The 22,047-nt window shown below is 35.0% G+C and overlaps 2 protein-coding genes across 2 annotated transcripts; one reads left to right on the top strand and one right to left on the bottom strand.

The window, feature by feature from the left end:
• Positions 1-10,345: 10,345 nt before the first annotated feature.
• LOC128242237 (uncharacterized) lies at positions 10,346-18,706 on the top strand. Its single transcript, XM_052959323.1, has 4 exons — positions 10,346-10,568; positions 11,811-11,965; positions 16,455-16,538; positions 16,749-18,706. Exons 1-4 carry the CDS (start codon positions 10,556-10,558, stop codon positions 17,355-17,357), a joined length of 861 nt encoding a protein of 286 aa, XP_052815283.1. The 5' UTR covers positions 10,346-10,555; the 3' UTR covers positions 17,358-18,706.
• A 255-nt stretch (positions 18,707-18,961) lies between these two features.
• LOC128243974 (uncharacterized) lies at positions 18,962-22,047 on the bottom strand. The gene is made up of 6 exons (XM_052961993.1): positions 21,960-22,047; positions 21,383-21,551; positions 20,176-20,426; positions 19,840-19,956; positions 19,354-19,565; positions 18,962-19,177 (listed from the first exon to the last, which is right to left on the bottom strand). The coding sequence occupies exons 1-6, from the start codon at positions 22,045-22,047 to the stop codon at positions 18,962-18,964; spliced, it is 1,053 nt and encodes a 350-aa protein (XP_052817953.1).

Here is a 22,047-nt window from a genome sequence, read left to right as displayed (position 1 = left end):
TCCTTATTTAAGCAAAGCGGTAAGTGCCTTCCTTATGCAAGCAAAGCGGTTAGTGCCTTCCTCTTGCAAGCTTATCGGTAAAAACCTTCCCTATGCAAGATAAGCGGTAAGTGCCTTCCTCATGCAAGCAATGCAGTAAGTACCTTCCTTATGCAAGCTTATCGGTAAGTACTTTCCTTATGCAAGCAAGGCGGTTAGTGCCTTCTTTATGCAAGCAAAGCAGTAAGTGCCTTCCTTATGCAAGCTTATCGGTAAGTGCCTTCATTATGCAAACTTTTCGGTAAGTGCCTTCCTTATGCAACCAAAGCGGTAAGTGCCTTCCTCATGCAAGCAAAGCGGTAAGTACCTTCCTTATGCAAGCTTATCGGTAAGTGCCTTCATTATGCAAACTTTTCGGTAAGTGCCTTCCTTATGCAACCGAAGCGGTAAGTGCCTTCCTCATGCAAGCAAAGCGGTAAGTACCTTCCTTATGCAAGCTTTTCGGTAAGTACCTTCCTTATGCAAGCTTTTCGGTAAGTGCCTTCCTTATGCAAGCAAAGCGGTAAGTGCCTTCTTTATGCAAGCAAAGCGGTAAGTGCCTTTATTATGCAACCTTATCGGTAAGAAACTTTCTTATGCAAGCAAAGCGGTAAGTGCCTTCTTTATGCAAGCAAAGCGGTAAGTGCCTTTATTATGCAACCTTATCGGTAAGAAATTTTCTTATGCAAGCAAGGCGGTTAGTGCCTTCCTCATGCAAGCAAAGCGGTGAGTACCTTCCTTATGTAAGCTGTTCGGTAAGTGCCTTCCTTATGCAAGCAAAGCGGTAAGTGCCTTCTTTATGCAAGCAAAGCGGTAAGTGCCTTTATTATGCAAGCAAAGCGGTAAGTGCCTTCCTTATGCAAGCAAAGCGGTAATTGCCTTTCTCATGCAAGCTAATCGGTAAGAACCTTGCTTTTGCAAGCTAATTGGTAAGTACCTTCCTTTTTGAAAGCTAATTGGTAAGTACCTTCCTTTTGCAAGCTTATCGGAAAGTACATTCCATTTTGCAAGCTAATCGGTAAAACAATGACCTTACAACCTTTGAAAGATCTCTTTCTGGTTGTAATGTCATAGTGTCTCTTTTGATATTCTGTTTTTTTTTTCTTCAGGAACCCCCGTGCGGTTTCATTGATGGCTTCCAGTTCATTACGGAGATCCTGCACATAATTGGATTTTTTAGGACTGACATTTTCATCAGATGCACTATACGAAGATCATTGGTTAATAATTAGGCAGCTTTGCCGATGAGGAAGTAGTTCGAGTATAAATCAATCGACCCTTTGTAAGCTTTTAAGAAAATCGGCTCATGGTTTAGAATTAATGCTTTCCAATTTTCAGCCACAGTTAACAATTAGCAGGTAGAAACCGACATGAATTGCTGATTGCAAAGCAATATGGGTGGCACAGCATAACTGCAACACAAAACTGCTTTATGACAATGCTTTGTTTAACTAATTAATAAAGATGCTTTGTTGATATAATTTAGAGAACAATAGAAGTATGTGTTATTTTTGCTTATTGCCGTTGAGTTCTAATGGAACCATACGTTCCCTTTTCCATCAAGCAATTAAACGATATATGGTCCACACTTTTACACTATGTCCATATTTTCATTAGCATCAAAGAAAATATTTCTTATCTGGCATTCGTTACGGGGCATGTGTATACATGTCCATATACAAGTGTGAATACGTTTCCGTTCACAAGCGTGTATACGTATCTTTACACAAGTGTGTATACGTGTCTTTACACAAGTGTGTATACGTGTCCGCACACAAGTGGTTTACGTGTCCACACACAAGTGTGTATACGTGTCCGCACACGAGTGGTATGTGTGTCCACATACAAGTGTGTATACGTGTCCGCACACAAGTGTGTATTATTGTCCGTACACAAGTGTGTATACTTGTCCATACACAAGTGTGTATTCGTGTCCATACACAAGTATGTATACGTGTCCATACACAAGTGTGTATTCATGTCCGTACACAAATGTGTATACTTGTCCATACACAAGTGTGTATACGTGTCCATACACAAGTGTGTATTCATGTCCGTACACAAATGTGTATACTTGTCCATACACAAGTGTGTATACGTGTCCATACACAAGTGTGTATTCATGTCCGTACACCAATGTGTATACTTGTCCATACACAAGTGTGTATACGTGTCCATACACAAGTGTGTATTCGTGTCCATACACAAGTATGTATACGTGTCCATACACAAGTGTGTATTCATGTCCGTACACAAATGTGTATACTTGTACATACACAAGTCTGTATTCGTGTCCATACACAAGTGTGTATTCGTGTCCATACACAAGTGTGTATTCGTGTCCATACACAAGTATGTATACGTGTCCATACATAAGTGTTTATACGTGTCCATACACAAGTGTGTGGATATACATAAGTGTGTATACGTGTCCGTACATAAGTGTGTATACGTGTCCGCACACACGTGTGTAAACGTGTCCGCACACAAGTGTGTATACGTGTCCGCACACACGTGTGTAAACGTGTCCTCACACAAGTGTGTAAACGTGTCCGCACACAAGTGTGTATACGTGTCCGCACACAAGTGTGTAAACGTGTCCGCACACAAGTGTGTATACGTGTCCGCACACAAGTGTGTATACGTGTCCGCACACAAGTGTGTAAACGTGTCCGCACACAAGTGTGTAAACGTGTCCGCACACAAGTGTGTATACGTGTCCGCACACAAGTGTGTAAACGTGTCCGCACACAAGTGTGTAAACGTGTCCGCACACAAGTGTGTATACGTGTCCATACACAAGTGTGTCTTAACCTGGAAGGAATTGCGCTGTATTAAAGTATTTGCAGTTGTACCTGTTGTGGACGGTCAATTATATAAGTAGCACAATATATTTGAAGAAGAGGTGCTCATTAAAACTAATTGTTTTTGGTCCGTATTTCACAAGTATCTTAAGATCTTTTTAACATATTTTAACTTAAGTGTAAAATTTAGAATTGTAATATTAAAAAAAAACTAGTTCTTTAAAATGGAGTTTTCATTTTTAAAATCTTCAGTGTCCATATTTTAATTGCAGAATATACTATTAGCATAACACTTTCTTCGAATGAAATAAATAACTTAAGGAAATTGTTGAGTTTAAGGAAAAGGTAACATTTTAACTTAAGATGCTTCTGTAATATAACCGTTACTTTTCAAATTTGAAGAAATTTATGAAAACAATGGTACATTCTGTCGCATTCTGGGTGTTCTGATGTGCTTTATTAGGAACTGGAAACTGAAAAGTGTTAGGCTAGTAAAACATCAAATAAACCCTTTACTCGGCAGATCTAAAATAGCAAATAAGTACATGTAAGCCACGATTATGTTAATAACATTCAGATTGTCTAACGGAAGTCTAATTGTATGTCCTTTTTGCCACTGAACTGTATAATTAAGTGTCCAATGTCCATATGTCTGTATTAGCATCTATAGTCAAGTAAGAATACTGTAACTTTGGCTGCATTTTTTTTATAAATCTGTCAAAATCATGTGGATTAAACCGCGTACTCGCGTATAGGCAGCTACGCGCCTGGTACTGGAAGTATGTGTCAAAATGAAAAACATTTCATTTACCAAAACATCGAGGCAGTTTGAACGAACACGGCTTCAAATGTCAATGAATTACTTAATTGCGAAACTACCTTCCATTCAATAGAAAATGGAAGACAGATAAACCCTTCCAAATTTTTATTGATTATACCAATTACACAATACAATGACTTAATGTTTGTCTTGATTTTATGAATCCAAAATATGAAATACTACAGCGTGGCGTGTGATTAATAAACGGGAATATGAGTATGAATGTTAATTACAGGTTATGACTTAGGTATAATTACAGACGAAGAACTTTATAGCAGTAGTAGTATTAATGCATTGTTTGTTGTTGGTTGTTCATAACTCGGTCTTGCCAAATCGAATTTTTGCTATCCACCTTGACAAAAATGTTATAAATCTAAATATTTGTGTCACTGACAACGCTGGAAAATAGTCTGACAGCGATATGTCTCATTCGATCGTCTGTATCGGCTAGGTGCTTTAAACAATTTTTAAAGAGTTTTAGTAAGCGGATGTCAACGGTTTATTCGTCCGAAAAATAATCCCACATTGTATCCCTGGACGTTTGGAAGATTCTTTAAAATTGTTTCAAGCGTCGATAAATATTGATCTCGGCGTTTTATTGCTTTAAAACTCATCAAAGCAAATCATACGCATATATATTATGATACCTTTTAATGTTATATAAAACATTTTTTACTTTTATTTTTCAATGAAGTTCTATTATTTACTAGAAATGTCGAAAAAATGTCTTAAATGGTACATTAATCGACGTAATCAGATCGATTTAGGTAAGAAACAACATATTTAATATAACTTTTAGAAATCAAACTAAAAAAAATTGGAATAACTTTCCTGTTTACTTGTATAATATTTAAGCCAGCTTCAGAAGCGAGAAAATCAATTGCATATTTACGCTCATATCTACATTATTAGCATGTATTCCGATGTCTGTAAGTCTCTTAACTATAAATCGGCAGGAAAATAACTTTGAATGCACGGGGATCAAATGCTATTCAGCTCTGATATTTACATTTAATACCGCTAATTCCTTAACGATGGTTGTTGTTTATCAATTTCACATTATTCGTACTTTTGTTCGATACTTCTGTCCTGTCATTAATACTATTGGGTGGGGCATTTTTACTATATGGAACTACTTTTTTCAATAAAATCATAGTAAAGATATTAGCAGCCTGCAAAACTGAAGACTGCAGTAAGACGAAATGAGCAACGATAATTGTATTGATTTTATTAAAGATTTTGATTTCATGATGGATCGAACATTTGAAGAAATAATAATTGACAATGATGACGACTTATTTCAAATTTGGAATTCACATTTGATTAATTTAAAGCATCTGACAATTCAGTAAAACATGAAATCAAGGAAATAAACCAAGAACATATTGTAGAGCACCCAGCAACGTCCAGAAGAAAGAGCTCAGTTCAAGGTTTCTCGTGTAGTCTGGTTCGACTTCCGTGAAAGTTCTCATTGCAAAACACGTTATCCCACTTCGTTTCATTCGATGTTAACTTCCAAAGAAATGAAAATGCCCTTGCTGATTTGTCCAACACTGTATTCCAACATGGTGTTAACACCAACTGCTCCATCAACAACACTTTCAACAAGTAAATATACTCGACTTTCTCTCCAATTTGACAACTCGTGACTCACAAATGCCAAAATTGCATATTTTCGCGAAATACATTGTATAAAGAAAACTTAGCAGGTTTTTCTTGTTTTTGTTATTTTTCATAACTCCAGTTGAATCTGTCTGACTGTTATACAGTAATAATATGTTGATATTATATAAGTATATTTTAAAATATAGAAATTAGACCCATATATATTAAGGTTACCTTAGCTGTTCGAATTTACCCAACGTTTAGAACAACGAAAGGAAGAGAAAAAAGAGAAATTTCTCTTGAATAATAGTTTTAGCAGCAATGAACATATTAATATTATATTTATGTAAATATTGGTGTTAAAATTAATCATTTTGCATTTTATTGGGTAATGGTATCCCATGGCGCAGTTCAAAAAGCTGATGGAGTCGACTCCACCCAATTTGAACATCCCTATTGTATACCATTCCGCAATAAAATCTCTTATAAATCAGCCAAGTGCCCAATACATACAAGCCATTATTTCTGTTTGACGAACGAGAACAAAACTTTGTTGTCTGTTTGACCATTAAGATAAACGATTTATCATAATTATAGGCCAAAACCACATAGAGGTTACTTATTGCCTGAAATAAATCGGAGTAGAAATTACTTAGACGAGAGTTTTGACATTAAAAACGTGAGGCACAATAACAATGGCAGTAATGTCAGGTGCGTCCAGGTTTCCTGGTTCATTGTTTGGGCTGAAAAACGTCCTCGATTTGGTGAGTATTAACACTGTTTTCTATATGTTTCAGCGATATTTTTTTATTAACGACCTTCTGCACCCAATGAAGAGCAATTGTTTGTTTACGGTGACGTTAAAACCTTGGAATGTGTAAAGGATATTTAGGATCTGGGGTCGTCAGACATTACCAACGTTAGGAGACTAACTCCTTTTTAAAACCGGCTAATGTTGAACCAACATATATCATTGATGTCATAGGATTCAAGATAACACTTAGGTAACTGCATATGGATTAACTTCTTGTATGTCCTTTCCTATGTTTTATAAGATTCTTTTATAGATTTCTAAAACACAATTTAAGCAAATGTATACCCCCTTTCTCCATAACATTCGATAAATCTAGGTGCATTAAATGGTAAAGCTCAACAATGCAAAATTAAAAAAAAAAATGACAAGAAATTTAGCCCACACTTAGCTAAATAAACCCTGACGTTTTCTACTACAGTGTACGCATGTTTGCATACTTGTAAACGTATAACTGCAATAGCGTAATAGTTAGTTTTATAGTAAAATTATATCCCTTTGTAATATTACCTCCCTTTGATTTTTATACGTTTTTTATTAATTGTTAGAGTATAAATTTCCTACTTTTTTATTGTTTTATTGTATTTTTATTGTTATTTAATTCTCTTTAAACAGAAAAATTGTTATAAAACATGCATATATCAATACAGCTTAACTATATTCGTTGAGTTATCGATTACGAATAGCACATCCGCAGTATCTCTGGTAGTGCTGCGATTTGAAGTCTGCCTATTGCAGATAAACATCCTAACTAATGCTTGTAACATTGTGGTGGGGACTGAAGACCATATAATATAAGTATAATTTCTTGAGTATCATTTACACATTTCAAGGTTTTAACGCATCACCTGGGGGCGTAGGGGGATGGGGTATTTAAAACGGACGAACAAGGGGTTTCACATTTATTTATATTTTTTATGCAGTACAAACTCAACCTAACACAAAAGCATATTACAGACAAAAGGAAAATATATTGATTAAAGATCAAGATAACACCCAAAATCGAAATTAAAACAATTTTCGATGATTCTGAAACAGTGCGGAACATTTCTTTCCATATTATGTGACACAGCAACTTGTTGCTTCATTATCGGGTGTGACTTTCCCCATTTCTTCGATAAACGTCATGCATCGACAGAGCATAGTAATTACAAATATCACGTTGCGCGTCTAACGTCACCCATTCTCTGAAGATTGTGCTGAACTGCGCGCAATCAAATATAAATTGTATATTTCTATTTTGTAGCATACGAAAAAGACAACTCATTGTTAAGATGAAGAAAGAATTACGTTTTAAAAGAGAATTTTCATCATTTGTTCATGCTAAAAAAACAAAAATGCGCTTTCTGTAATTTAGCTGCTGAATGTGTTTGAGGCGGCAATCGTTTATGATTCTCTGCCGTCGGAAACATTTTATGTTTGGGTTGTTTTCAACCTCCAGTATCGGCTGAGGTCCTTTAAGTTTGAACTTTCGACTACTGACTTGTTTCTGTAGATTTTTAAATAAATAATGCTAAAATGTGTTACAGTTTTTCAAATAATCACTAAGCGTGTCTGGTCAAAAACAATGAAATTAATATATAAAAATATTATGACACATTTTACTAAATATCTGCTGAGATTTATTGCAATACTATCCTCACATTTAAAGTTTAAAAGGGTATTCATTTAGGTGCAGTTCAATGCATTCTTTGAACTCAATTGGCCAAACTGTATTCAAAATAAAACTTTATTGGAAACAAGACAGGCATAAACTATACGAAGTATATTCCGAACTAAATGGACCAAACTGTAGTCTACAGCAGACTGCATTTGAAGCAAGACAGGCATAGTCTATATGGAGATTAATATGGAGATTAATATAGAACTAAAGGTTGCATACTGAAGTCCAACTCAGACTTAATTTTAGGGAGGCACATGCATAGCTCATGTGAAGTTTATTTGGAGCCAAATGGGATTAATAGTAGGAATTGTTAGGCTTCATTGAAACTGGAAATAATCTAGGCATAGATCAACTGGAGTGGAGCCTGTTCGGAACTAAATTGGACTTAGTGAAGCCTATGATCAGGCTGTTATTTGAACTAAATAGGTTTGACTGTAGCCATAGTCAGGTTTTATATGGTGTTGATTTAAGGGCCTTCCACAGTGCAAAAGTGGGTGGAACAGATAAAAAAAATAAACGTTACAAAATTTCATGTTTTATTTAGTTTTGAGGAACGATATTTTTCGGGAGTAAAACATACATTCTTGGTGACATGTTTTAGGGTAGTAGGGAGTTTATCAACTTTTTAAAAAAGATTTTATCAGATTTTGGATAACAGGCATTCACATATTTTCGGAAAAGTCTTTCGACACTGTAACTTTGTTTTTGTGTCAAAATGCACCAGACTACCTAATCATATCTAAAATGTCTTGAGAGTTCTTGGTGATATCTTTTCAAACAAGAAGTAATTCAATACAACTAATGAAAAATAGTGGATGCCATTCATTTCCTATTAACAAAAATGCAAATATCTTTTTTTTTTTTAAATGCTGCAATCACCACAAAGACTTAAGACATAAACATGTTCATTTTGTATTAAGACATTTCCGGGTAAATGTAAAAGCTTTTTTATTGGAAATCTGATAAAATATTCTTATGTAAAATTTGCTCAACTCCTAATTACAGCTTCACGTGTTGCAACGGATATGTGAATTATTGTTGCTAAATATTGAACCTCAAAACTAAATTAAAAAATGATTTTTTTTAACATTTTTAGTTTTGGTTCTTAAAAGGACTGTACACCAGATTGGCACCAAAATGTTGTTTTTCTATACCGAATCTCAGGACAATTATTTAATAAAATGTTTTACTTTTTGATTTTAAAATTGTAAAAAACCCATACCAAAAATGTAAAAAAATCGAGCCGGAGTCCGGGTTCGAAGTGGGGTCGCCAACATTGCAATTCGGTGTTGTGTCACGAATGCTTACTTCTAACGGTTGGAATATTTCAGCTATATCCCTTACCTGTTAATATCACGTGATAACCTCGACTAGCCATTCACGCATAAGGAATGAATTCTACTAGGTAGGCATACCTAGTAATCTTTTAATGGAAACATACAATAAAAACTGTGAAAAATAAATTAATTATAAACTATGTGGTACTTCAGTTAGTAAGTTTCAATGCATTGTACACATCGATACCAAGTGTATGTCAGTTTTAGAATTATTATTATTTTTTTCGTTATTTCATCTTACGGAGTACAGCCCCTTTAAATGTTAATTAATCGACTATCTACAGTGATTCTACTCACACTATAGGGAACTTCTGAATTTTGTCAAATCTCATTGTATGTGATGGCAGTATATAATTGTGGAAAGTTGAACTGAATTATTATGGCTAGATAGACTAATATATGAGTTCTTGTCATCCTGTATTGACTTTAAATGAAGCCCTTTTAAGTTTTTTTTGCTCTGTATTGACATTTATGTTGCAGGATTAATGCATAATGTGCATTTATTACGTTGGAAACATTGTAAGTATTAGTGGACAGTTTATGAGATAGTTATACATTTGCGTTCATCTTGCTACACTCATGTAGGCCATGTTCAAGTCTAAGTGAAGTTTATAAAGTTGAGATTATTTACGTATACAGTGTGACTAGATCTAGATAATGTTTAAGTGTGTTGTTTTGAAAAAACTTTTTGTACGTGTTCACCTCTCAAGAGTTTCAATAAAACATAAATACATTTAAGTGAACAGAAAGCGGACTCTATACTCGTATATGCGAACAGGCCGTGGGCACTGGGACACACACGAACGGACATATCTCGTCCATCATCCCCCTAAGGATGACAGAATGACCTCTCGAACGGTCTTGGCATCCGCAAACCGATTCTATTGAGCGTATTGTTAATAATAATCGCTCATTTATAAAAACTTACTTGCATGGCATGCTGCGACTGGTAAAAGTTTTGACCCTGAACGCAATTTGGTTTACAGATGTATGATAACCTTTACATGTGATAAATGAGTGACAAATTTCCCTTGTTTATCCTTTTAAATGACAAATAATATTAAAATTGGTAATGTAAGTAATATATATATATATATATATATATATATATATATAGAAATTACATTTTTTTATAAAGAATACTGCAAACAATTCCTAACATCATATGATTGTTGTTTACCATAAGAACATCTAGGAAGTTTAATATATTTGCGTTCGAACGTCTTTTTATAGAACTTCTATATACAGGCTATGATACAATGTTGGAATTCCCCCGATCGACGCACTCTACGAATGTATGACGATTATTGGAGTATTGCAGATCTATTGTAGATCTGATTTAAAGATATGACTTTAAGTTAACTAATAATTGTTTTCGACGTAGTATATTGATCATAAGAAGCATGGACGGACATGAGGCATTTCTTATTGTGTGAATCTATTTCATTCAATATAACAGCATGTGATTATTGAGAGGAATTACTGCTATCTTCGCGAATGGAAACTACAGGTTATAATATGCGCAATAGAGAATGTGTTGTTGTTGTTGTACTTGTATCTGACTGATATAAACCATTGTAAACATTGTGAAGAGATCGCAATTTATTATATGCATTCCGGTGGTTTACGGAGATTTAGCGTTGCTTGATCACTGTTTATGAAATATTAGCCCGTTCTGTCAGCCAAAACTAACACCAGCTCGCACAGGGCTGGGACACATTATCAACGACGTCATTTTCGTAATGACGTTGTGTGCGAATACAATTTGGCCCGAGTTTCTACTAAAAAGCAATAAAAAAGTATTTTATTACCATTTTCAGGCTAAAAAAAGGAAAGGAAAACAAATGTTTTATTCCGCGTATAAGATCGCAATATAGTTCGCATCGTGAATACCAAAATAATAAATAATTCGATAATGGCTACGCAACTTGTGATTCATACGTTGGTGCTCACTCGGTGAAGTATTATTATGATATAACACTGTAACAAACAGTTCCCTTCTGTAGAGTTCACCCAGTAAACATCAAAGGTTATATTTCACGGGTGGGGTAGCCACAAGCGAAACATTTGCCTTAGTTTGATGATCAGGAGGTGAAATAAATTGCAATTTTACACGGAATCAAACAATTTATCCGTTTATTATATGCCTAGATATTGGTTGGTATTCAATACTGGTCTTAACTCGATTTAAGAACGATGAAGCTAATCGGATTGCTCGATATAGATAACCGACATATGCGGTGAATGGAGTCAATGATGTATGACCATAAGATTGACTGAAGTTTCATATTAAATACCAACCATGGTGTCGAGTAGTAACTTTGATATTATATTACTTACAGGGGTGTACAATAGAAACTACATAGACATGACCTGTAGACAAAACCCTAATATGGCTTGATTTAATTGTGTCGATAACACAGCATATCATTCGTTTGTTCAGGTTTTAAGAAAATCAAATACACAGTGTTAACAGTTCAATTGAAACTGTCGAGTTGAGATGCTTTGGGAATTTTATAACTTATCATTCATACACTTCACATAAACAAACCTGTACACCACTAAAGAGTTCTCATCGAGACAAATCGAACGGTACAAATGGTCATAAATGAAATTACAGGAAAATAAGGCGACGTTAAAACAAAGAGAAAAACATCCAAACGAAAGCATATGACAAAACACACCGTGCTCATAATAGCAATAATGCGTTAAACAATCAACGTTATAACGTTCATTCATTTTGTTCTGACAGGCATTGAAAGAGCTCGCAGGAGGCACGGGTACCTGGCAGGTGTGATGGCTGTTCTGGGCATCATTCTTCTCATATGTGGTTTGCTGGGAGCCTTGATATACAACAAAGTTGACACTATCCCTTATTATGTAGGTGGATTCTCAGCCGGCCCATTGGTATGTATTGTGATCAGTATAATACGCATCTAATGATCCTCTAGCATAGGGCATTAAAGGAATATTGCGCTTGACTATAGTTATATTTGGAACTTTTTTAATGATTGAACCCCAAAAGGGTATAGCCTGTCTTTACTTAATAATGTCTGAGCGGCAAACAGGCTGTACTCACTCCTAAAATGCTTACGCGCTCAGACTCCTCCCTTCTCATTAAGCAAACGGTTTGAATCAGATATACTCACTGAACAATTTTATTTGGGCGCCGCGCGCTCAAGCATACTGCACACACTGTTAAAAGTTCCAGTTCTATGACAAGCTGCTTAACTTTGAAATGTCTACATGTATGTACATTATCATCCATTGACAATAAAATAATGTATATGTGCAAAGTAGCCAAAATATGGCCATATTGGACATCTAGTAAAGGTTTTATACGATTGGATGCCGGTTTGTCATGTCGGCGAGCTGTTGGCCATACTGTTTAATTGTAATGCCTGGTAAATCCGTATAAATTTAGGCTTATTTGAAAGGGTATTTCTTACAGAGTACAAGTATGTAGAAATATTTAACAAAACGTTAGAGATAGATTAATTCTGAATATGCAATATGTTTTGGCCAAAATTCTGAGTTTGTGATATTATTATCGGTGTGTTTAAGAACAGGGTCAACACTCAACAGTCTTCGCGTAATAATAATATCGTTATGCAGTATGATACCTCGCTCATCCTATGCGTTGTATGCATTTATATAAATCTCAAAGCTTTTATTCAAGATAAATCAGTTTTGCCCCCACAATCAAATTTGCATACGCTACATTCATTGAAAACCATCATTAACAAAAGTTTCAGACAGTAGCTGACCATAAGCGAGTCATCAAAATGGCTGCCTGTAAAGGGAGATGACTACTTACTTGTTTTTGGTGGTCAATTTTTAGAGTTATCTCTCTTTTTGCTATTTTCTTTTGTGCTTAATTAAATCATTGTTATGTCTTCAATGGCATCATTTATTGTTCTTAAACCTGTTTTGAAACAGAAAATGCTCTTAAAACAAAAATCTTCTGCAACAAAAAAATTCTGCCAAAAGGAAAGACATGACCTGAGCAAAAGAAAATTGTACAGTATTAAATATCCTTATCAAATGATGGACTTTCTCAAAGAAATATTGCTGGGATATTGCAAATAGGTCGAACTGGTGTAAATGTCACACAGTGAGCAAATTTGTAATGAGCTAGTAGTGCAAGGGAAAATGCACCACATAGTAGAAGAATTTTGTCTGGGGGAAGACGGGTGACTGTCAGATTGTGAGAGTGCCCAGAAGTAATAGAACTCCCTTAGCGGGTTTGACGTGGTTAGTGAATGAAACTTTGCCTAAACAAATGTCATTTACTGTAGAACTGTTAGACGTCGCTTGAGGTTTCATGTATAAGGTACATGTGGCTGATAGGACAGGTAAAAACCAGTAAAATCATATTTTTGTCAACAGTTTTCAAAGAAACCCTACCATTTTATAGTTTTGGGTTATTTATTTTTTTTGGTGTTAGATTATCTCCCTTTTAATTTTTACTTTTCTACTTTTATTTGTAAAAGATTGGCATTTGTTATTTTTGTTATTTATTGATTTTTTTAAATATTTATCACCTTTAGGAAAAAATTATGTTATAAACTTACTTATAAAATCATTACCGAATGAGGTTGAGCCAGAGTTATGGTTATACGCCTAGCAACTACTTAGAATTTCTAGTAGTGCTATTAATTTGAAGTCTGCCTCGGTAGATACACTTTTGAATAACTACTCCTTAAATCTCTCTACTGTATTATATAAATTACCTCTGGTAGGCATGTGCATGTTAAATGCACGCACCTCGGGCAAGTAAAATAAACTGAACTGGTTTACACTATACTGTACAGTACATGTTGAATGCCCACGAATAATATTTTTACTAAATTCATTTATGGCCTGAGGTATCCAATGTAAAAAAAGGTGTGCAATTATATTATGCATAAGTAAAGCATTAAGCATAAGTTAAGCTTAAATATTATGCACAAGTAAAGCATTAAGCATAAGTTAAGCTTAAGCATTACGCATGGTTAAAAAATAAATAGGTCGCTATAACCATAAACCATTGATCTGTACTGTGCATATATTTATATTTTTATTTGCAAAAACACAACTCAACTCAACTTAATCATCAATGTGCGTGCCTGAACAGTTTTCGGGGATTTATTCAGCGTTAAACAACACGAGGTGTTTTTTAGCAAAATTACTTCCCTTTCCTTATTTTAAACTTAAATCCTTAGATAAAGTAGTACAAAGTTACATGGTATTATTGTTTAAATGCCATTTTTATAAACTATTTTATTTTAGAAAAAACAATGTTATCAAACTTTTGTATAAATTCATAAGCCAACCTTGTGAACGTTGAGTTATGGATTACGACTAGCATTTACACAGAACCTCTGGTAGTGCTTTCAATTTGAAATCTGCCTACGGCAGATAACATAATACTATCATCAAATAAAACAGCTTACACAACTTCAATAAGTAAGACTTTCTCTCAAGTAATAAATATTAACACCTCAACTTCCATTCCTTTATTGAACTGCATTTTGGCAAATTGCGGTTATCATCCGATGAACGCAACATCTTCGGCTATGTTCGGATCGCAATTTATCGCATTACCAATATACATGAAAATTGTTCAACTTGTTATTGTTTGTATTGTCTCAGCACGTCCCGTAAAATATAAATCAACATTTTAGAAAGTGTTAATTTATGATATGTTAAATGTATTGTTGTCATAAGTGTTTCAATTTTGCGTCTAAACGTGATTTCAAGTGGTCGATATTTTCCCGTGTTATTGTGACGCAATTGGATAAACTGTTTCCGGTTACAGTCGGGTCTTTCCATTTACAGAATGTGTAAGAAAGGATTACGGAAAGGTTTTCTTAAATGAAATGAAGTATTGTTTCAACAATTCTTCAATGAAATAAAGAACTATTGGTTTAAATGTACGTAATGAATTGCGGGTTTGATGTCATTATCAGGGATATGAACGCAAGTACGCATGGAGTCTTTCGGACTCCACACACTTTGACCAGCCCATTTGCGTTCATACCCCGATAATGACATCAACCTCGCAATTGATTCCTTAAATGAACTCAAATGGTCACATTTTCTAGGTACATGAGTTCCCAAATACTTAAAAAAATAGAATTAGTTGATCAATTAAACACCTAAAATATAATCATGACTACATCGTATTATTGCATTTATTAATTAAATTCATTATCATTCCCACAAGTGCATCAATGAAAAAAATCATCAACAGTATCATATCAAAACACAGATTTCGTTAAAATATTTTGTTAATGCTGGGGGAAAAACGGTACATTGAATCCAACCAGCTGCCTATGGTCATGTATACTGTATAACTACTTAGTTCCATTGATCTACCTACTTACTAGCTTCAATTGTTAAGTCAAGCTTAAAAGTGTTTTGCACCAGTGAAAATCAATATAAGTTGTTAAGCCATAAAAGTACATGCTATACATGAACACTTAGTTATACAGGTAATATTATTTATTCCTGGTACAGTACATGCCAACTAAGTTATATTTGATTTTTTTTGTGATATTTATATACATTTAAGACACTTCGATAATATTAATGATTCAATCAACGAAGGTGTGTGTGTGTGTGTGTGTGTGTGTGCGTGTGCGTGTGCGCGTGCGTGTGTGTGTGTGTGTGTCTTACATAAACCTGCCCTCTGTGTATTCATGAAACGTTTAAAGAATTTTGATTTAAAATGAACATTTACTTAGTTAGTGATCGACGGCCTTAATGACTGCAGGTATATTTAACCATTTGTAAATAATATTAGGTCTACACATAATTTTCGACGACGTTACGCCCGATATTGAAATAAAATGGGGTCACGTGGTATCCCCAATGCACGTATTTGTCCATAGGATACCTTTAATCCATGGCGTATGTACATATGCCATGTTTAAGCCTAAGCACAAGACGTATGCGCAGCAAAACGACTTAAAATGTAATTTACACAACAAAATTGATGGGGATTATTGACGTCATCACTAGCGGAGACTATCGAGCTTCGACCGGAAATTGCCAGTCATTAATTGAACGATTTTTGTCATCAAAAGCATTTTCCGTGATTTACCCTGATATAATGATATGAATATTATCTATTTGTTGTCCAAGCTTCAAAATATACTGCGGATGTTTAATAAATTTTAAGTAATTTACATTAGTTAAGGAAATATATTAAAATGCAAGGCATGTCTGGAGACTGAAACAAAATAACTGGATAATGAATATAAATCAGTATTATAGCGAGTACTGAATTTCCGCTAAATGCTTTGATATGTTCAACTTTATGTTTAAATAAATATCCATTAAAAGAAACTGATGCATCTAGAACTACATATCAATGATGCTTGTAAGGTGTTGTTGTTGTTTTTCGTTTCAGGCGCTGATTATGTCTCTTGCAAGTATACTGATATCAAAATGCGGGTCTTCAAACTCATCGGAGAGCAGCGCTATGAAACATGTGGTAAGATTTAACATAAACATGTATCCTAAAGAACAAAAAGTAATCCCATGTATTTTGTCTATTCCATATGTCTTGACTGTAAAATTAAAACGAGGTTTTTGAGTGTCAATTAACAGGACCATGCAAGATGTTGTAACTGCGTTGTTTCGTTTCGTTCTGTTTAAATTCTCTTCTTGCGATACTTTGATCAGTCGTTTTGTCTCTCTTCAGCTCGGGGCCCAATGGGCGTTGTCATTGTTTCTGGTATTTGGATGCTTTGTTGGAATTGTATTCGCCTCCGTTGGTGGCATCGCCGATTCGGCATATGAAGGAGACCCCGTTGTTGCAAACAAAACAATTGCAGTCATAACCTTGATTGCTTGTATTATCACCATTATTGCATCAATCGGGAGTATTTGTCTTTATTGTTGTTATGGACACGAGTTTGGATTAGATACCGGAAAAAGAAGCAGCAAAAGAAGAAGGCGTACTTTCATCGATGACAATGTTGTTGGGCCATCACCGTCTAGTCAAGGCACTGAGAGAACAAGCGTACATTCAATTCCTACGTTACCCAGGACTAGCCAATCAGAAACAGACATGCTTAGTTTGCAGGAACAAAACCGATTACTTAAAGAACAGATAATTCTACAAAAGAAACTTCAACAACAACAACAACAACAGCAACATCGGCAAAGCGACGAATGGCACACACAAAATAGGCAACATCAACCACACCAGCAGCTTAAGGGCGGGGAACCACCACCTCCTTACACTTTGGCCCCGCTGCGGACACCTGTAAAACCCTCGGCTCCACCCCCTTTGTATGGGGACAAGTAAAAGTGAAAGTGAATCTTTATGAATGGGCAAACAAGTATAAATTACATGATGCATTGCAATACAAGGGCCCAAGTTCACCAACTTCTTGTGTCTGAGCTCGAGACTTGAGGTTAATCAAAACGTCAAATCTATTTTGTTTTGTAAAACTGCTACAAATCGAGCAATGAGCATATTCTACAAAAAACTAGTGTTTTTTCATAACGATTTTCAACGCACACTTTTTACTTTAACAATTCGCCTTTTGGGACAGAGTCTAATATTCAGAATCAAGACATGAGTTTTAACTACATATGTTCAGATTTTGTTGCTAATGGGAAAAACACAATTTGCGCTAAATTCAAAAAATTACTATATCGTATGGGAAGCGTTGGTTTAATAGAAAATAGCATAAACGATGGAGATGAAGTCAACGTTACTGGATTTGGAAACTGGATGAAGACCATTGGATAATTCCACTTGTGAATATGTAAATATGTATTGACTTGTTCATGACACAAATTGAACTTTCGCAAAATGTTGTATGTTTTGTTCATTTAATGTTGCTTAGTTTGGTATTATAGTTTGTAAAGGTCCAATTGACATCATCAACATTATTTAGAAAACAACCTTTATTTTCAGCCAATGAAATTACAGATAGGCAATCATTAAGTAATATGCTTAATCATTAAGAATTTCAACTTTTGCGTGTGTAATAGTTCCGCCTACTGCCACTCACACACTTACTTTTACCCGATTTTGCGTTGACAATGTATCAGCCATTGAGGTTGCATTCTAGGTCAGTAAGATGACCTGAATTTAAATCTTAATTATTAAAAAGTACTCGTTCGCTACGCTCACACTGCCCATTCATAATCATTTTAATTTTAATGGATTTCATCTAATAACTTAATAGATGTGTTTAACAATCTTTGGGACGGGTACCTTCTTCACAGAACGCATACGGAGCATTGCCATCATCATTTTGGACATTAACGACTTCGACCCACAAGAAGGCTAAGTTGACGATACAAATAAAATCCATCAACATAAGTTTGAAAATCTGAAAGTTAATTGTTTGATGATCAGGACGAAAAAAACAATTAAGTGTGTTATTTCAGTTTATTATTATTTGATGTTTATTTAACATGTATCCAGTTGTGAAATTACCTAATTTCCATTTTGTCGTTGACAAAGTATGTTATTTGTTTGATTATTTATTATTTCGCTACACATACATCTTTGATGTTATAAATGCTAAAACAATATGGAATCACCAAGCCTCCAGAGCTTACATATTTGCCATATAGCTTTATCGTGTTAGAATGATTACTTTGATATTCATGTTTCATATAATACACAAACTGTTTACAGGTATTGAATTGATTGCCCTTTATAAGTTTGTTTTACTTGTTCGATGAAAGAAACAACATTATATGGTGTGTTTGTTTGCAAATCTACACAAATAAAAAATTGTCTTCTGTACGAAGAAATAATATAAGATATTTGAAATATTACATGTAGACATAATGCTTGAAAACCCAACGATGACATTCACATATCCTCTTAACGATAAAAAAAACGTTCATGACACGTATCACGAAGTTGTGACAAAGTCAGAAATCCATTTAATCAACCATGGGGATAGACGGACTGTCCCTGCTCCCATTTTCACCGCCCATCCCACCCCCGAGACTCTGCTTGGCACCTGCGCGTCCATTCCCCGAGTTGGTTGTTGGGGGAAGGTCTTGCATGGGCAAGGATTCAGACTTGCAGGACGGCGTAGGTCCCAACGTTTTAATGGACTTTTGGGTCGGTGAATTCGGAGTTTGGCTCGCCCTTTCCTGTAAGTAATGTGTTTGAATTATTGTGTAGATGTTCCAATGTTCTATTTTTAATGGTAAATATTGTGAATGTAAGAAAGTAACAAAAGCTTCTATTGATGGTTTGGCTTATTTATTAGGTCATCGTTTTTCAAAGGTCATATATACAATAGATACAATCTACACGTGACACTTACGTCATCAATGGTCAGAGTTTCAGTTCCATTCAAGTTGTGTCCCACCTTGTTATCACGTGTTTTGCAACATATGCGCGCGCATCGTTTCCGACAGCATGTACATACACATATTCCCACGCCAATTCCCGTACAGCCAACAATGCAGATAAAAACAATACCGACTATGCCAGAAACGCCTAGCGCAAAAACGGCGCCTATGATCTTCTCCCAAACTGAAATATGAAGTGAATCATAGTGATAATTAGTTGCTTATAGCAAATAAAATCCGTTTCAAAATTAACTAATCATAATATTAATCAATGCTTCGACTAAATGCATTTAAACAAGCTAATGAGCGAACGTACAAAATGTTATCAACAACACGTTTATTTCTAGAATTTGAATTAGACCGTGAAAAATTATTATTTTTATCAACAATCTGATGGGATATATCCAGGAGCTGTATACCACAAAAAGGCAAGAATTATACAATGGTCTCATACATACACGAGCAATCCGTTTCGTCTTCTTCGTCATCACAGTGTGGGGTACCATCACAATTTAGACGATGGTCAATGCATCGATTCTCCGCTCGACAATGAAAGTAGTCCTCAGGACATGGTGCTTTTTTATTGGAGAAAGTATTCATATTTATTTTTTTTATTCATATGAATAATATGAATGTTTTGAAACGTCTCGGAATTACTTTTTCAAAAATAATTTTAGCCGCAGTTAGAACAAAAATACAACTGTGCACTAAATGTATGTGTACATGTCTTATTTATTTACTTAAAAAATGATTTTGCAGAACTTATACCAAGAATGAAACAATAAACACTTTACCAGGAATTGTTCTAGTTGCCAGAATCCTAAAACCATTCTTTCCCACATTGTAATCCGTCCTGAACTTGAAAACAACGTACTGGCTGCTCGCAATCCAGCTCGTTTTCGGTAGGAGTCCTTTATCCCCACAAAACCTTCCATCTGGTACCGTTGAACTGATGTTTGCAAGGTTGGTGTTATAGATCTCCAGATAGTCGCCCGTGCAGTTATGTGTGTATTCCAGGTCAAAACGTTTGATCTCAATCTTGTACCTAATTGTTATTAAACGAAATTAATAGTTGTTCTTTACCTAGGTTTCTGTTTTACTATTTTTTATATAAACGTTACGGTAATGTATATACCAGACTAGTCAATTACACAATTTTAAACAACTATACTGTATAATATATTGTTCCTTTAAAACTGTTTAAAATAATTTTCGTTCATAACATTATTAAATATTCAAACTTGTGTTTCAACATCAATCTTCGAAGCAATTATCATCGCCTTGACGAGCGCAGAAGTTTTCTGACACTGCGTACAAAAAAAACGCTGGGTGTCAGCTATGTTTGTTTTTAACTTTTTATGCATATATGTATGTAATATATTATAAAAGTTCCCTGAATTTTTTTTATTCTTAAAGTATGAAATAAAATGTTATTTCAAATGAAGTAAATTTAACGATTTGAATGACGTCACATGAATGTGGTCATCGTCACATGATATGCGAGTTGACAATCATAATTGTTCTGCAAGGGAAGGATTCGCTATCCGGAGTTTGTTTTAATATGTGTTTATGTCATATGTTCTTTGCATAGAAATGGTATTGTCTGCGCAAGTTTTAATCATTAGACCCTAGGGGGACTACAATTCTGTCGCTGACATTCGGAACTTCTCGGCCATTTTCTATCGAAATCAACCTCGGATGTATGCCGGTACACCAGTAGAAGTAGTTCGTACAATTTTAAATTATGTTATTCATTATAATGATTATAGGAAGTGTATTTAAGTAAGTTATTGCAAGAAAAGTGTTTTATTGCAAACATAATAACGATTTCCAAGAGTTAAGTCATTTTGATTAACTTCTAAATTGAAATTACTACACGATCTACTTGCAACGTAGTTAAAGTGTACAGTTTTCTGACATTGTAAATCGCCCATATACATCCGAGCTTGTTTTCGATAGACAATGGCCGAGGAGTTCCGAATGTGACTAAGTTTCCCTTACCTCGCGTCATGTTGTCTTCCCGCATCCAGTTGTGTCGTGCACTGGATATTGTCAGAATAGTCCACGATCTTGAGATGATTCAGATGCGAGTTCAAATAAAGTGAATCGTCCTTAGCCGTCTTCCCACACACCTGCCCTAATGACGCCGCCCAACTGTCGTCCATATAGTCTAAAAACAAAGCAGTAAAACAACAAGGTTGGTTTAAAGATGGCGCTGGCATGCATCCGGAACCGAAAACAGTTATAGGGTATGTGAGCTTTGGGGCGTATTTCCATCCGATCCGATTTTGGGGCCAAATAACGTTTGAATATAGCCAAAATTATATATCCTTAGTAGACAATGAGGCAGTAACGTATGATTTTGGAAGTTCGTGTTATATTTTGGGTTTTCTACAGCACTGTTTTATGGCAGTTGTTTTGAATTTAAAGAAGGTTTTCTAATTAAAAAACAGCAGCCTGTTTATGCAAGGCATGGTTTCCAGACTCCTTTTGATATATTTGTATCAAACACACAAATGTCACATTAAAAGTCCGCTATACTTTCAAGTTAAAATATTATGAACTGTTTTATACTTACAATCCGAAATTAGGTAAAATCCCATGGACAAAGAAACAAAGAGAATCAAAAAAGTTAAAGCAATTTCAACTCTTCTTTTTGTCAACAT

The sequence above is a fragment of the Mya arenaria genome, chromosome 8 (genome assembly GCF_026914265.1).
Source record: "Mya arenaria isolate MELC-2E11 chromosome 8, ASM2691426v1".
Taxonomy (NCBI): domain Eukaryota; kingdom Metazoa; phylum Mollusca; class Bivalvia; order Myida; family Myidae; genus Mya; species Mya arenaria.
The sequence above is the reverse complement of the archived record's forward strand: the minus strand, read 5'-3'. Positions and strand labels throughout refer to the sequence as shown.